General features: G+C 44.6%; 1 protein-coding gene across 2 annotated transcripts in view; it reads left to right on the forward strand.

Annotated features, from left to right (window-relative positions):
• The window catches only part of DCBLD1 (discoidin, CUB and LCCL domain containing 1), a 65,313-nt gene that overhangs the window by 20,391 nt on the left and 27,103 nt on the right, over nucleotides 1-17,819 (forward strand). For both annotated transcript variants that reach the window (XR_012902648.1, XM_006123084.4), the window contains exons 2-5: nucleotides 4,155-4,367; nucleotides 11,338-11,475; nucleotides 12,508-12,559; nucleotides 13,421-13,493. Coding sequence is in view for 1 of the 2 variants with exons in the window: in XM_006123084.4 (XP_006123146.3) it covers nucleotides 4,155-4,367; nucleotides 11,338-11,475; nucleotides 12,508-12,559; nucleotides 13,421-13,493 (476 nt within the window). In the remaining variant the exon portion in view is untranslated. The remainder of the gene's footprint in view (nucleotides 1-4,154; nucleotides 4,368-11,337; nucleotides 11,476-12,507; nucleotides 12,560-13,420; nucleotides 13,494-17,819) is intronic.

A 17,819-nucleotide genomic window follows, 5' to 3' on the forward strand; every position in this document is an offset into this window, starting at 1 on the left:
CGCTGATTCCAGGAAGCCTGGGGCAGAGCAACTCTGCCTCGGGCTTCCTGTAGTCAGCGCTGGTCAGTTTCAGCAGAAGCTGACTTGGGGACGCCTGGGGCGGTGCTGCTGGGTTGCTCCAGTAGCACCGCTCCTCGGTGCTACTGGACCAACCCAGCAGCACCCCAACTGCTCTGCCCCAGGCGTCCTGATTCAGCCGCTGCTGAAACTGACCAGCAGCGGCTGAATCAGGACCTGGGGCAGAGCAGCTGGGGTGCTGCCGGGTTGGTCCAGTAGTGCCCAGAGCGGCGCTGCAGGACCAATCGGCAGCGCCCCAGCTGCTCTGCTCCAGGGTCCAAAACAAAAGCCTGGTCTGCTGGGGGGGGGGGGGCACACTAGCCGCGCCCTCCCCCCCCCGCCCCCAGCAGACCAGGGACACCGGGAGCAGAGCCGCAGCGGCAGCGGGGTGCCGCGCCTCTGAGGCTTTGCTCTGGCAAAGTCTCAGAGGCGCGGGATCCCCCCGCGGCTGCGGCTTCAGTCCCGGTGCCTGTGGTCTGCTAGGGACCGTCCCCAGCAGACCACAGGCACCCGGACTGAAGCGGCAGCAGCGGCGGGTTCCCGCGCTTCTGAGGCTTTGCCCTGGCAAAGCCTCAGAAGCGCGGGAACCCGCCCGGTGCCCCTGGTCTGCTGGAGACGATCTCCAGCAGACCAGGGGCACCAGAGCAGCTTACAAACGGGGCTTTCTCGCCCCGGAGCTCGCAGGTAGCAATCCGCTACCTCGACCTCCGGGGGCTGCACTTCTGAACTTGGCCGGCCTGGGTTCTCTGGTCCAGCAATATCCATGATCCTGCCAGACCACGAATGTTGCCAAACCAAAGAGTCCTGGATTTCAGAGGTTCAACCAGTATAGAAATACATAGCTTTAAAATCGATTAGCTTTTGCACTCACACATGAAGTGAATTTAAATGGTCATATCTAATTAACACCAAACTATTTCAAGTTTAATAAAGGCAATACACCATAATGAGGATCAGTTGCATACCAATCCCCTCATTTTGCCACTGGATCTATGTGTGAGAAGCAATGTTCAAATTAATATTTTACTATATCGTAGTAACTGCAATGGAGGGCACTGGGATACCTACCCACAGTGCACTGCACCTTTATCTGTAAAATTGTGCTGCTGTGTGGACACAAGCATTGTAGTATGACAGTTATACATGATGCACGGTGTGAACCTACTCTTCCAAAAAAGCTATTTTGATTGCACTAAGGAATTCTACAACAGTGCAAGGTCTGCATATAGACACACCTGTGCTTATCGACAGATGTTGCTACTGAGTGATAGCTATTATTAGAAGACTTAACCCAGTGTTACCCAAGTCCTTCAAGGCAGGGCCCTGGGGATGTGGGTTTTGTAGGAGGCTGGGGTCCAGGGACCTGTTCTCTTCCCCTCCCCGAAGCACTGCAGTGAAGGGCTGGGAGTGGGGGAAAGGGTCTAGATTAGGGGGACCATTTACCTGGTGTGTTGGCAGGCAAGATGGCAGAGCCTCAGCCTTGTTGGCCACTCCCTTGATGGTACGGCTGTCCCCAGTGGCTATTCTCCTATTGCATCCCTTGGAAAAGCAGCCCTTCCCTTTGCATCTTATGGAAAACTGTACTATTCCTGGAGCTTCTGGTTGTCTTGACACAAACAGACCCTGACCTTGCTTTAAAAAAACAGGAAAGGAAGCTGAATACCAAATGTGGTGGCTCTAGCTATTACCATTTAGGAGGAATTCTTGAACAAACTGACTCAGACAGGTGCACCCTAAAATTACATATGGATTGCTAGGCAGTATCACGAAAGACAATAAGCTGCTCAATAAACTACCATTTGCCTGTCATGGGGCGGGTATGACTAGCCTCCTCTGAGACAGGGTGTTCAGTCTATCAGGCCCTGCAATATGTGCTCCACCCTATGAATGCTACAGTCCCAAGTACCCACAGGCACTACCCCTTTTCTCCCATCCAAGAGTCCAGCCTGGCAGCCCGAAGTCAGTGGCCACCCCTGTCCACGGGGCAGTAGGGCCCAGCAGCCGAGTCTATAGCAGCCCCCCGCAGCAGGGTCCTATCAGTGATGGACGTGTCCTACCACTAGCTCAGCAGGGAATCCACCTGCAACACTCTGAGCTCTCAGGGATCTAGCTCCCTGCCCTGGGCAACTTCCAACTCTGTTCAGTCGTCAGCATGTTCCCCACTCGCTTCCTCCAGATTGGGAGCTTCCCCGGCTGGTCTCTACTGGCTAGCCTCCTCTGCGGAGTGCTGTGGCTGCTCCCACGCTCTGCTGGCAGCTCCTTCCTCTGTGGTGATCAGTCCTGACTGAGCTGCTCCAGTGGCCTTTCTACTGGTCCTCCGGTTGGAGCATGCCCAGCAGGGCTGTGGGAGTGGTGGGCTCTCTGACCAATAGACCTGGTTAACACGTGCAGACCCAGCGTGGGGTTGGCACAGCCCAGTACAGCCTAAAACATCAAAACTAGAGAGTGCCACTATCACAGAGACGTTTTAATGTGTGTGCGGGTTTTTCCTCCCCAAGAGTGTGAACAGTAGGGATTAGAATGACATTTTAATGGAATTTGGTAGGTGTCTGTGTTCATTTTCTGTTAATATTTTTCAGAGCATCATAAAGCTTGAAAATAAACGCTGCTTTCTCTGGAAAGTGTGTCTGTGATGCATTAAATAATGGCATTATAGTGTAAAAGTTTGACAGGTTGGAACTTGTCTCTGCACATTGTGACCTTTCTGTTGCCAACATATATCACACTTTTTCATCAGTGCTTTATTTTTAGTTGCCATTTCACCCAAACAAGTGTTAAGTGTTTTTTCTCTAGTAGTTTAAAACCGAAAGGGCATGGCTGTTTGACCAAAGTACAAACCCAATGTACGCTTCTGGTTACTTACAGTGGTGACAATCCCCAGCCATTCTGAATAATTATTGCTTTGCGAACATGGCTAGTAGTAGTCATTATTTTAGCACTAATAATGTGCACAATATTGTGCAAGATACAAAGTGAAAGATTGTGCCCTTTAGAGCTTAAAATCTGAGGGCGTGGCCTTACAAGCACTTATGCATCTGAGTAACTTTAGTAAAGAAGGAAATCCAGAGGCATGTGTATGATTAAGACTTTTTAAAATATAAACTTAAAATTACTGGTACAGCTATTCTTACACTTTGTATTGTTTCCTTAGCAATCTGAGTCTCCTTTCTGTACCTGTGCTTCCTTTCTTTTAGCTAATACTTCTTCTATATTCAGTCTGTTGGGCCCATTCTAACAGTGGTGCCTTGCATTTTCATTTGCCCTTTCCAGTTGTCATACCTAATATGTAACTGAAGGTGCATATTGGTCAGTGGCTCTAAAACCATCCTGTAGTGCCTTTGCTCCATCACCCACGTATGTGTGTTCCTGTGTGCGCATTGCATAAGTCAAAAGAAGAGAATAAACTTGACTATAATAGTCATGGGCGGTGTTCCCAATAAGCTGTGGACTTCTGCAGCCACTCAGGAGAGATTCTGATGCCACACAGCTGATTAGCAGAGCACTCACAGATAAGTTGTTTGTTTCCACTGGTAGTGCCTTGGTACATGTTTTAAAAAAAATTATTTCGCACATGAATGGAAAAAATTAGCGGGAACGCTTTTTTCTTGGGGTAGCTTTAATGCTGTGCTTTCACATTCAGTCCCCAACAATACCGTGCACTGTATTTTACTGAAACATGAAGTGTGGTGAGAGAAAGAGAAGTGTGGTAAGTGGGAGAAAAATATTGATGTCAAAATCATTGTAGTCAGATGCTACATTATGTGCTCACGTTCTTAGTAGGGTTTGGCCATAAAATAGAAAACTAGTGTAAATTCATGTGTGTGTGATTCCTTCAGACTTGGCGCAACAGTTTCTACAAATCTTGTGACACAGCAACCACATTTTCCTCACCCCACTTACTGTTTTAAAAGAAAGGTGCCGTGACACCATCCATTTTAAATGTACAATGGACTTCACCTAGATAATGACAACTAAGCAAAGAATTAGTAATAAGCATTTTTATTTTGTGTTGTTTTTTTAAGTGATGGGTAACTCCTGATAACAATATACATGTTGTTGTTTTTTCCTTTCTCCCTCATCCCTTCCACTCTAACCAGGGGATGGATGTGGGCACATGGTGGTGTATCAAGACAGTGGCACTCTGGCATCCAAGAACTATCCTGGGACTTACCCCAACTATACTGTTTGTGAAAAGAAAATTCAGGTACCTCAGGGAAAACGACTTATTTTAAAAATCGGAGACTTGGATATTGAATCCCAGAAATGTGAATCTAACTACCTTACCATCATCAGTTCCTCAGCATTACATGGTAAGTAAGAAAAATGAGTAAGATTATAAATCGTTAAAAGGCTTTGAGGTTTTTAATGGATTATGATCAGAGGAAAAGCATGGAAATTGTTTACTTGGATTCCTTATCTGAGAATCTTCCTGCATGTTAGATTTTTCTGTTTTCAGGTGTGTAAAGTATTGGGGGTCTCATAAACTGTATTGCTTTAAGAAGCATAGTAATAATGCCATTCTGTACATACTATAAAACTGCCTGGCCAAAGTGAATATATATCAAGTACTAGCATGTTCACTGACGGCTTTAGCCCCTGTTATGAACTTTAGGTAGAGCTAAGGTGCCAGTTGTAACTGACACTGCTGCAGTAGTTCTCAAAGGCTAGGTAAATTTGTATTAAAAGGAAAGCCTGACGCTAAGAGAAGGATCCCACATGAGCCTGCAATTGGGAGGAGATTTAGAAAGGAAAGACTATATTAAAGAAGGAGCAACAAACTTTAATGAACTATGGATTTTGCTAATTCATAAACTTTAGTACCCAAACTTGCATGAAAGCAGATGTGGTACATCCTGGACTAGCTTTCATTTAGGTATAATAACTGGACTGCAAATTAAGCTGAAAATATACTCACAATATCTAGTTCTGTATCCTGAATAGAGCTGTTAAAACTGCTTATTTGGTGTAGAATCTTCTTTGGGAATACTGTATACCTCCCCCATATCAACTTTGCAATACTATAATTGATATTGAACCTTTCCTCTTGTTCATTTTGTAGGAGGTAAATGACCTTTCATGTCAGCGTGACAACTTACAAAAGTCACTGCTTTTATATTCAGTGTAAGGTATGTGCAACTAAGATGACAAGTTACATACAAGTTCTTGAATTACGAGATAAAATTTTACATAAAACAAGGCCTTTCCTCACCCGTATCTACAACATTGGCAATTACTGATGGGTTGCAATAGAGCAGTGGTTTTCAACCTTAGAACCTGCAGACTAAGATTTCCAAAGAAGCCTGCACTTCCATTTAAAAATGTTCAAGGGTCTGCAAATGAAAAAAGATTGCAAAGCATTGGAGGAGAGAGAAGGGGAAGAATTAGATACATTTTACTTAGAATGTTTGCTGGTTTTGAAGGTCATCTTAGCATGGTGCTGATCTCAGTGAAGTGTGTGAATCTCTGGAGGATAGATTCACAAGATATCTTGATGGCAAAGGAAGATGATTGCCTTTCATTCATGTGTGATAGACCTATAATTCATATAATGCAATAACACCAAGTGAGCTATTAGGTTCTTTCTCACAAATAATCAAGATAATTATCACCCTTCATAGGTGAGGGGTTTTTTTTAATAGAAAGTCTTCATGAAGTGTGAAGAATATGTTCATATTCCACATTTGTATATATACTGATCATGAGACTGAAAATGTTTATTAGATTGTGGTAGTCTATGTACAAATGCATAACAAAAAGGCAGTTGCTGCCCCCAAAGAACTTACAGGTTTTGTAATTTAGTGATATTTTTCTTGATTGCCAGAGCCATGATGATGGGACTCAGTGTTCCCAACTCTTCATTTTATTGTGAGACACAGGATAATTGTTGCTTTTCTTAAAGCTTGGGCTCCTGGAGTCATGTGAATAGAAGTATTTCAGTTTACTCTGTTTATTATGGCCATGTCTAGCTTGAATGATTAGGAAGAGAGCTTGAAAATATCATTGAATGCTAAAACTGGAAGGAAACTTAAGATGTCATCAAGTCATGGCAGGTCCTCACGGCGGGACCAAGGACAATAGACCAAGCCAGACAGGTGTCTGTCTAACCCGCTCTTAAAAATCTCCAGTGATGGAGATTTCACAGCCTCTCGAAGAAACTTATTCTAGTGCTTATCCATCCTGCATATCTTAATGCATCTGATGCATTAAAGACTCAGATGGGCAAATCAAACTAACCCAAAATGTAGTAATGTGTGAAGATTTTTTGTTTTTCTTTAAATTTTAGTCTTGTGGTTTTTAAAGCCAATTTGGGAGCCCTGCTTTGCTGTTTTTTGAGTCATTGTGGTTGGCAGTAAGGATGTACGCTACTTCTTGAATAGTCAACTACCTGATAAACATAGGCTTATCAGGTAATCAAGGGTACGTCTAGACTACATGCCTCTGTCGCCAGAGGCATGTAGATTAGGCTACCAGACATAGTAAAATGAAGCGGCGATTTAAATAATCGCCACTTCATTTAAATTTACATGGCTGCCGCGCTGAGCCGACAAACAGCTGATCAGCTGTTTGTCGGCTCAGCGCGATAGTCTGGACGCACGGGTGTCGACATCAAAGGTATTTGTCGACCACCCAGGTAAGCCTCCTGAGATGAGGTTTACCTGGGTGGTCGACAAATACCTTTGATGTCGACACCCGCGCGTCCAGACTTTCGCGCTGAGCCGACAAACAGCTGATCAGCTGTTTGTCGGCTCAGCGCGGCAGCCATGTAAATTTAAATGAAGCGGTGATTATTTAAATCGCCGCTTCATTTTATTATGTCTGGTAGCCTAATCTACATGCCTCTGGTGACAGAGGCATGTAGTCTAGACGTACCCCAAGTCACTACTCAATCACTTGCTTCCCCCTGCTTGCTGCCTCTATATGAGAAGCAGCAAGGGGAGGGTGAAGCAGGAGCCGGTGGTAGGGGGAGCTGGCTTAAAAGCCAGTTCCCCTAAGCACTGTCTCTGCAATGCGGAAGAACAGAGGAGGCAGAGCCACAGCGGGAGAACCCAGAGTGAGCTAGGACTCAGCAGACCCGCATCACACCGGGTCCTGGACCACTGTGGCTCTGCCTTTTAAATGTAGTAAAGTGGCTCTTGAGGGACATAAATATGCGTAAACTGTGATTCAGACTCGAGATAACTATCTTTTGTTGGAAGTAATGTAATAAAGCAGGGAATACACAAGTTCATTTTTGAACTATTGATGTCCCATAGCCTAAAGGAAACTACTGTTCTATACAAATAAGTTGGTTTGAGGATTTTGTTACCTAATTGATTTTTTTTTTCTGTTTTTCCCTTGACTGTGACTCTAGGAGTTAAAAAATAAATCTAAACACAATAAATATTTACATTTGTGCCATGTCACAGATTTTATAGACGAACCTAGATCATTATGGTTTTAATAATCCTTTTCTTGGAAAGTATGTACAATTTGAAAATTGGTTATGGTGAACTACTAACCCCTGCTTTTCAATTCTATTACAGAACTGACATTCTAATGCTCTTTATCCTTAATGCTTGTCTTGAGCTTTAATAAAGCTATGTATGAAACCACTGTACTTAGGTATTTACACTCTCTCTCTTTCAATAGTTGAATATTAAAAGAAGCTTAATGAATTTGTAAAATAAATCCTATTCTCTGTATCCTTTTGCCTCTTGATTCTCATGCACTAATGAAGTCAATAAATCATTTTTGAAATCACTGCTGACCAACATTCTAATAGTAAACAGAATATAAATTGGTTATCTTCATAGTGAATATGCCACTTCCCTCAAGTCCCTCCCACTCAGTTGGTCCTAGAAGCGCTCTACAATCCCGGTAAACTGTGCAGGTGTAGGGGACATAAAGCAATTCAGAAGCACTGTATATACCTCAGGTTCGTTGCTCAGCAAATATACTAATACACTTGAATCTCTCTTAATCCAGCATCCCCTGTGAAACCAGATGAAAGAATTCTCCAGGCCAGTGAGGGCACTGCACACCCCATCTAGGTGTGATGGGGATGAGGGTCGGGTGCTTGTCTGGCACCCTGCTTCCAGAGACACACCTGGCCCACATCCCACAACTTTATGGGAGCAGTGGGGAAAAGGCTTAGGAGAAACATATTGCTGTGCTGCCGTCCTCACACCTGCAGCACACAGAGCCACTTCCTCCTCTCCCTGCCAGGGTCCATACCACGTAGGGTAGCCATAAAGGTACCTGAAGAATAGAAGACAGTTGCATTTAGTGCATAGGAGGGGGACCAGGGATGGGCAGTGGCTCTGGAGTCGGGGCTGGGAGTGTAGGGGTCAGTGTGGGGAGAGGCAAAGGTGCCATTTCGGGGTGGGGTAGGGGGCTGCAGCCACACATATCCAGTTGCTGCTGCTCTTCTTCCTCTTCTTCTGACTCTCTCAGGGAGCGAGGGGAAAGTTCACAGCCTGCGGCTTTCCTCCTCTGCCCTCTCCTTGGTGGCTGGGAGAGAGAAGAAGGCATTAGCTGAGCATTTCCGCTTCACTCTCTGATACTCAGGGGAAGAGGAAGACAGTGTATGCACAGCTGCAGCCCCACTACCCTTCTCACAGGGTGGGGAATGGCTTAGGGGCTGGGACAGCCCTGTTCCCCTGCACACCCCCAGCCAGCCCCTTTCATCTGCCTGCTGCTTAGCAAGGCAGCCTGCAAGAGGGTCCCGGGGGCCCCGCTGGGAGTAGCTGCAGCTGAACACCCCAGCCTGCTGGCTGCAACGGGGCACACCACTTACTTTCACCTCTGGTCTTAAGAGAAAAATAGAGGTCATAAGATCATCCTCTTTCATATTAATAGAGGACAGAGTAACAAAAAACAGAGGGTGAATGGCCATCCTCGACCACAGGTGTTCCTGGATCAGGGACAGCCAGAGCACGGAGGTTCTAGTGTAATCAGTGATCACCAGATGAAGCCTCCGAACTAAGTATTGGTCTTGCAACTAATAATTTGGGCTCAGACTATGTATGAAGGTATTTATTAATCATCTGATGAAAAAGGTAATCTGACTTCAGTTTCACTAAAGCTGGTCACCTTTTGTCTGCCATTCATTTAAATATTAGCTTAGCCATGTACATGCTACCTACCAGAGAAGCAAGACACATTCTCTTTTTGAAGGCATAGCTTTAAATGTTGCTTTCTATGGTGAAAGCAGAGACACAAACTAAACATCAAGGAATTAAGAATAAGGCCGTGCTCTTGTAATGAGTTCTCTGTGAGCAGACTCTTATATCAGTGAAGCTTTCTGTGTGCATTGCTTGCATGAGTTTACTGCAGAATTAGAGCTTTTAAATAAGATTTTTTTTTTTTATTCCAGCATGCTGAGGAACAGGCAGTGCCAGTAAGTGGGAAAAATTCTGGTTAGCTAAGAGTGAGGGAGTTTGGGGGTGTGAGGCATGGGAGAGGTTTCAGGGTGCCATATCCGGGGAGCACTCTCCTCAGGTAGGGCTTCCTGCAAGTGGGGTACATCTACACAGCACCCTAAAATCAAAATAAGTTCCAGCTCACACCAAGTTCAGGAGCTCAGACACATACACCCAGACATGGGCTGTTGTCTCTTTGCCAGAGGTAGTAGCACAGGGTGACAGGTTGCCAGTCTGTGAGGGGAATTGGTTTTTAAACTAGCTCCCCTCACAGACCAGCACCTGCCACCCTGTGCTGCTGCCTCTGTATCAGGGCTCCTCTGGAGTAAGGCTAGAGTGTACTGGCTTCTGGGCCCGCCCCCGGGAGCTATAGAATAGTTGACTAACCAATAAGAATTCATGAGGAACAGTAACTGATAGGTAACATCCCTCGCTTCAGTAGGAACACACAGAACCTAATTTCCCCCAGGTAGTGAGATGCTAACCTGCAATGTATATACTATCAATAGGGCAAATGGTTTTTCTGGATGTGAGTTCTCCAGAGATTTCTATTATCTTCACACAATAAGACTAATGGGTATATAAACTATCTCCTAGTTTACGGGGCTATTTGAGGTGAAAGGGAAGTCAGAAATGGTATGTCTACACTACCCCCCTAGTTCGAACTAGGGGGGTAATGTATGCATACCGAACTTGCTAATGAAGCCCGGGATTTGAATTTCCCGGGCTTCATTAGCATAAAGCCAGCGCCGCCATTTTTAAAAGCCGGCTAGTGCGAACCCCGTAGTCCTAATCCGAACTATCTGTACACCTCGTGGAAAAGCTAATCCGAACTATCTAGTCCGTGCCGCGTGTAGCTGCGCGGCACAGGGTTCGCACTAGCCGGCTTTTAAAAATGGTGGCGCCGGCTTTATGCTAATGAAGCCCGGGAAATTCAAATCCCGGGCTTCATTAGCAAGTTCGGTATGCATACATTACCCCCCTAATTCGAACTAGGGGGGTAGTGTAGACATACCCAAACTGAGTTGTTTCCTGACGGGGTTTCAGCAGGAAGGAATAGGAAGCAATGTCCCAGTCAAAAGAGATTTTCTCTATAGGAAAGGAAGAGGTTCCTCTCAAAAATAGCATAGTTGCCAGTAATTCCGGGTTGGTGCCTCTGTTGCAGAGAACTACTGTTCTGATTGGTATCCTGGGATATTGTAGCTAGCAGCAATAAAACTCCTATCTATTTCAATGGGAGCATGAAGACTACCTTTCTTATTTAAAGATCGTAAAATAAACTTGAATTGCCTACTTAAAAAATTCTTCAAGGCTTCCTTGTTTATAGGAAAGAAAAAGATTGAGCACTTGATATAAAATTTAAATGTTTCTGACTATGAAACTGTAAGTGGTGCTGGCATGTTTCACTATGCTACGCCTACTAAATGTTTTCTTTCAAGAACATGCATGCTTTTTGTGATCTTATCCTTTTTTTAAGTTGCAGTCACAGCTAAAGTTGTCTGTTGTGTGTGTTTCTAGATAGGTTATCTTGCAGACTCTGCATAAATGCCTTGGATTGCCTTTAAATATGCCAGTCTTTCCCTAACTGGGCTACTGTTGTGTAGAAACATTATACTTCAAAGGCCACTTGAAGCTAAAATGATGAGAAATGTAAATGCTAGTGTTTTCACTACTTACAGGATCAGATTCTTGCCATTTTGTTACAGTAACATCATTGGTCAGACCCACAAAGGAATGCATTGAAATAGCTGCAGTAAACACGTGTAATCATATTGCAAAAGGATGAGTTTGTCAAGTTCCTTAGCTGTCACAATACTGTCTCTCCCTATTTTATCTGTGTCATCAAAAGCTTTTGAATTTTTTTCCCCTCTGCCTTTAGGACCATACTGTGGCAATATGATGCCTGTTCCTAAAGAAATAATCCTGGTTACTAATGAAGCAACTATTCGCTTTGAGAGTGGGTCCCATGTATCCGGACGGGGCTTTCTGTTATCCTATGCCAGTAGTGATCATCCAGGTATAGTAGAAACCAAAAAGCAACTATCCTCGTGAATTGGAGATAAATAGAGGGTATAGATGAACATGCTGCTAATAATTCATAAAACCCAGTCTCTGGGTGCCCAATATTACCAGGGAAATTATCTACTTTAGCCTTTTTTTTTTTTTTTTTAATACAGCATACACAAGGAACAGAGTAATGCATGCACGCAGAGCAGCTATTGATGTCCTACATAGACTGTTGGAGGATTGAGCAGAAAATGAGCACATTCCCTTTAAAGAAGGCTCAGATATTTCCCACATGTTGCTAGTATATCAGATTGTTGAAAACTAACATTTAACGCCAATACCTGATGCGGTGATAGTCTTACTATGCAGTTTACTTTTAATGGTAGCAGGAAATCTGTTTTTTGTGGGGTATGGGGCAGTGTTCCCTCTAAACTGTGAGGCAGCACAGCTTCACAGGTGATTTAATCAGCCCAGTCCAGTCAGCTCTGTGGTCCTGAGCCTCTGGCTGGGTGGAGCTGGTTAATCATTTGTGAAACTGCTGCCCTGCAGCTTAGAGGGAACACCGGTCAGATAAGAGGGGAAGGGAATGTGTGAGGATATCATAACCAGGGCTTGCCGAGCCTCTGCGAACCCTGCTTGCCAGCCATGCTGTCCAGCTATCTGCGCATGTGCAGATCACTCGAACCCGGCTCTTCCAGGTTGTAATCTACTTGCCATGGCGAGTAGATTACATAGTTTGTCGAGCCATGATCGTAACTGTTTTATTCAGCTAATAAAAATGTAAACTATCGAGATGTAAACATGGAAATAATATCTATAGAGCCCTGTGTGGATACAAAATTAATATATATGTCTGTATCCACAAAAATGAGCTGTGGATAGCTGCGGATGTGGGTACCCACGGATATAAAGTGGATAGCCATGAATTTGAAGGACTTTAAATATCTGGGGACTTTTTAAAATATAATTTCACATTTAGCCAAGTTTTCTCTACAGTTTATGCGCTTCAGTTAGCAATGACTAGCCATCATACTTTTAACAGATCTAATCACATGTTTGGAGAGAGCAAACCATCACATGAAGAACGATTTCAGGTAAATGAGTGCAGCATTATGCCTTGCAGTTGTTTTTCTATGTCTTGTTTGACCTATTTATTGTTGTATCTGGATAAAGTATCTTATTTGCTTCTTGTAACATGGTTAAAAGCCTAGCACTTACCACGGGAGTGTTTTTTTTTTTTTTGAGAAGCTGATTCTTTTTCAGTATAACGCTGTAATTTATTTGTACCTAACTTGTGAGTAGCCGAAGAGTCATCTCCCCAACAGACTTTGCTTTCTGAAACAAATAAGGAGATACTACTATGGTGCTCAAACTCTTGGTTTGTAGCCTACCAGGGCAGTGCCATGGTAAACTAAAAACACAGAGCTTGACCTTTGGAGGTGCTGAGAACCCTGACCTTCCATTGATACCATTAGGATGAGGGCATTAAGTATCTTCCAGGATCATACGTCATGTTAGATTGAGACAACCAGTTAAAATTGTTTCTAGGTTTGTTTCTCGAGGCAGTGATCCTTCCAATAGGTTTTGAAATGGCACTGGAACACAAGCCACGTGTTACTGTGTTCATGAATAATATTGAGCATAAATTTCTTACCTCATTCTGTTTGGAAAATTGGTTACCTTGTGTAGTAATATTTACAGAACAAGCAGAACTGAAGGAGAAAATGTACTTCAGTGATGACTGTTTTGTTTCTCTTTGAGTCCTGCTGTATGCAGTAAACTAAAACTTGAATCTGAGAACAAATTTGCCTTTTAAAAACATGTTAATTTATGCTCAGTTAGAACACATTTCTAAAAATATTTCTTGGTTTGGAGGGTGGGTGGGTGTGTGTGTGTGCACGCGTGTGTAGCATTACAATCTGTGTCTTAAACACATTTCTGTTCTTTTACTGCAGCAAGTACTGTCCTGCTGGTTGCAAAGAGATAGCAGGTGATATTTCTGGGAATATAGTGGAAGGATACCGAGATGTAAGTATGAAGGGTAAAATCTGGCTTTAGAAAGATGGAATATAAAGGCAATTGCTCGGGTTGGCAGGTATCTGAGGTTTTTTTGACCAGAAAGTCCAGTAAAAAAGATGACTGACCGTGTTTGGTCAGATCTACTGATCAGACACCCCAAATCCAGTTACTGCAGGCAGAGGAGGTGGGATGCACAGACCCAGGGAGAGGGGAGGAAGGAGAGGGGAAAAGCAGCAAGTGACAGGGGGAGGTAAGAAGAGGAGCAGACAAGGGGCAGTGGCTGGGGGAGGGGGAGAGGTAGTATGGGGGCAGGGACTTGGAAAGAGTCGGAGCAGGGCTTAGGGGGAAGAGGCAATTCTGCTCGACTGTCTGGTTTTTAAATATTACAGAGTTGTTAACCCTAGAATATGCATGGTTATTTAGAACAATAAGCAAAAAACTCATTCATTTTTTAGCTCTCTTAGTAGTAAAGGTGCCAATAAATGGGATTACTTAACATATTACCACAAAAGCCAACCACCTATTTATGAGCAAAAAAACTTAATATCAGCCAAAAATCCATACACTGAAAAGATACTTCTAGCTACCATGGTTGATTTGTTCTTATTCCCTCCTCTGTCCTTTTGAGTGGTACTAGCTGACAAGTTAAACTGTTCCTACACTCTCCAGATTCTCTCTTGAAAATTCTGTGCATCCCAATTCCTGATCTCAGTTGCTCCCTGAACAATGCTATGCCGCCTCATAGATCTTTCCATTTTTTAAAGTCTGTCCTCCAAAGTGTGTGTGGGGAGGGGGGGGGGGGGGGGAAATCAGCAAAAGAAGTTACCTATCAATTGTAGGACCTGTGTTAATGAGGTTAATTAAGTCAAGCTGGATGTGTCAGGAACACTATTACTGATGATGCTACGGCACACCTGATGGCTGAGCTATGTGACTTTGTCCTCACCCACAACTATTTTCGATGTCTTTAAGTCAGTGGCACTGCGATGCCCCCACAAGATGCCAACATTTTTGTCTGACCTGGAACAATGTTTCCTCAATTCCCATTCCCTAGCATGCCTCCTTTACTTGCGCTACATTGGTGACATCATCAGTTGGATCCATAGGAAGGAGACCCTTGAATTCCACAGGGATTTCAACAATTTCCACCCCACTATCAACCTCAACCTGTACCAGTCCACATGAGAGATCTTCCTGGACACTACAGTACAAATAAATGATAGTCACATAAACACCACCCTATACCGGAAACCTGCTGACCACTGTTATACATGCCTCTAGCTTCCATCCAGGACACCTCACACGTTCCATTGTCTACAGCCAAGCCCTAAGATACAACTGGATCTGCTCCAATCCTACAGACAGAGACAAACACCTACAAGATCTTTATAAAGCATTCTTAAAACTTATACCCACCCGAGGAAGTGAGAAAACAGATTGACAGAGCCAGACAAGTACCCAGAAGTAACCTATTTCAAGACAGGCCCAACAAGGAAAATAACAGAACACCACTGGTCATCACTTACAGTCCCCATTTTAAACCCCTCCAGCACATCACTAGCTACCACCTGTGCTGAGAAACGATCTGTCACTCTTTCAGACCTTAAGAGCCAGGCCTTGCCTATAAACAGCCTCCCAACCTGAAACAAATACCAGCAGCCACACACAACACCACTAATATTTACCCAGGGACCTACCTCTGCAACATACTCTATTGCCAACTCTGTCCACATATCTATACAAGCAACACTATCACAGGACCTAACCACATAAGCCACAACATCAGGGGCTCATTCACCTGTATATCCACTAATGTGATCTATGCCATCAAATATCAGCAGTACCCCTCTGCTATGTATACTGGCCAAACTCGGCAGTCTCTGCACCAAAGTATAAAAGGACACAAATCATACATCACAATGGTAACACACATAAACCTGCAAGGGAACACTTTAACCTGCCCGGGCATTCAATAATGGGTTTAAAAGTAACCATCCTCCTACAAAAGAATTTTATCTTCTGATTACAGAGGGAGACCTCTGAACGGGAGTTCATTTACAAATTCAACACTTACAAATGCAACACTATCAACTTAGGCTTGAATAAAGATCTTAACTAGTTAACGTGCTACAAAGACAGTTTCCTCGCCTTTGATATTCACATCTTCACATCAGATGCTCTGAATGAGACATATCTACCCTGACTTAATTAGCTTCAGGTAACTTCTTGTGCTGTTACTTATACCCTGGATTCTGTAATTTCCACTCCAACTCATCTGAAGAAGCAGGTTTTACCCACGGAAGCACATGACCTATTCAGTTTGTTATCCTCTAAGGTGCCACAAGACTCTTCATTATTTTCAAAGTTACAGACTAATATGGCTACCCCTTTGAGGCCTTGTAGTAGTAGTTTTTCATTTAAAGAAGGAAGTGGGCTGAGTGGTTTGATTATGCCTGTCTTATACCACACCTTACTCTGTCCTGGCAGAAGTCACCAGGATCAGAGACCTCCTGGAGTATGACTGGAGAGACTGGGTGGATCTTCTGATGCTTGCACAGCGCATGGGGCACTCCACCCAGTGTACTCTCTGGTGCGTGCTTCAGGAGAGATGCTTTGCCCCCCACTGCTCGGGTTGATCTTGACAGGGTCCTGCGAGAGGGTGTATTCCTCTCACCCCATATCCCTGGGCTGCCTGATCTCTCCATCGCCCCCAGCCCTGTGTGCCTTCCCAACCACTCTCCCCTCATCATCCACTCTGGCTGAACGCATTGCAGCCGGTCCCTGAGCTGCCTGATCTCTCCATCGGCCCCCAGCCCTGCGTGCCTTCCCAACCACTCTCCCCTCATCATCCACTCTGGCTGAACGCATTGCAGCCGGTCCCTGAGCTGCCTGATCTCTCCATCGGCCCCCAGCCCTGCGTGCCTTCCCAACCACTCTCCCCTCATCATCCAATCTGGCTGTACGCGTTGCAGCCGGTCCCCTTTCAAACTGCACCAAAGTCATCTGTACATACTTGTGCTTCACGCTCTTCACTTCCCCACCCTTGTATCCTGCTCATACACCAAGTGGTGAGACCTCTTTCCACAAATAGAGGGTGTGGAGCCCTGGTCTCTACACCACCTTGGTTCTGCTGCGGACATCAGTGGAGATCTCCCATGGCGCTCTGATCACATACATGTACTTGGCATGGTTCACCCCGTTCCTGACACTTGCCCCTTCTGTGGCATGAGGGAGACCCTGGTACATGTTTATCTTGAGTGCACCAGGTTACAGCCCCAGTTCCGGCTCTTCAAGAGCCTCTTGTTGAGGTTTTGGCTGCACTTCTCCCCTCACCTATTAATTTAAGCACACCCATCCATGGCCCCACAAAGTCACAGGACCTCCTCATCAACCTCCTCCTTGGCTATAGCCAAGATGGCAGTTTACCAGACCAAGGAGCAGAGGTTGGCTGTGGGAAGGACCTATAACTGTAGGGCCTATTTCCACTCCGGTATCCATTCACGCATCTGGGCAGAGTTCCACTGAGACTCGTCTGCTGGCTCTCTCAAGACCTTTGAGGGGCAGTGGGTGCTGTCCAGGGTTCTCTGGTTGATGTCCCCATCCAGCTTCCTCGTTTTGACCCTATGACCTCCACACCTGTCCCTGTTTTCTCTTAATTTGTCCACAGTAATCATTTGGCATTCTGGGCTTTGTGGGCCCTTCCCATAGGCTGAAGGGAGGTCCTTTAGATGTGGGCAGGTTAGCGCCCGCAGACCTCCTAGAATCCAATAGGACCACACCCTACTCTGATCACTGGCTACCCCACAGTTCTAGAATATAATCCCTATATTCCTGTGATATCTTTCTGGTATCTCTAGGCTTATCCCAATATAAAGGGATCATAGAACAGTACATAAAGTTCCACTTTAGTTCATCACAGATGAAGTAATAGTTGAGTTTTAAAACCCATGCACATCCTCAGACTGCTCACTCATTGTTCAATCCCACCATTTTAGAGAATTACAGAGAAATAGGCTGAAAGAAGAAGAAAATTCTGCATATGACTTGACTCAAAGCGTGTTCTGCTCATCACACATGATGATTCGAAATGAAATCAAACAAATCACATGACCTCCCTTAGGCCTTGTCTACAGTAAGGAAAGTTTGTGGAATTTTCCTATCACTGCTAACAGTTGCTCAGTTTTTCTGGGGATAGCAACATTGGAAGCCATTGTGAAGGCCAGCTACTGGTATTTTAAGTATAGTGCCATCTAACTCTCTGCTAAATGTAGACATAGACGACATGGTCCTTAAAATGCTAATGGCCATTTTACAGTAGAGCTTTTAGTGTGGCTT

The sequence above is a fragment of the Pelodiscus sinensis genome, chromosome 3 (assembly GCF_049634645.1).
Source record: "Pelodiscus sinensis isolate JC-2024 chromosome 3, ASM4963464v1, whole genome shotgun sequence".
Classification (NCBI taxonomy): Eukaryota; Metazoa; Chordata; order Testudines; family Trionychidae; genus Pelodiscus; species Pelodiscus sinensis.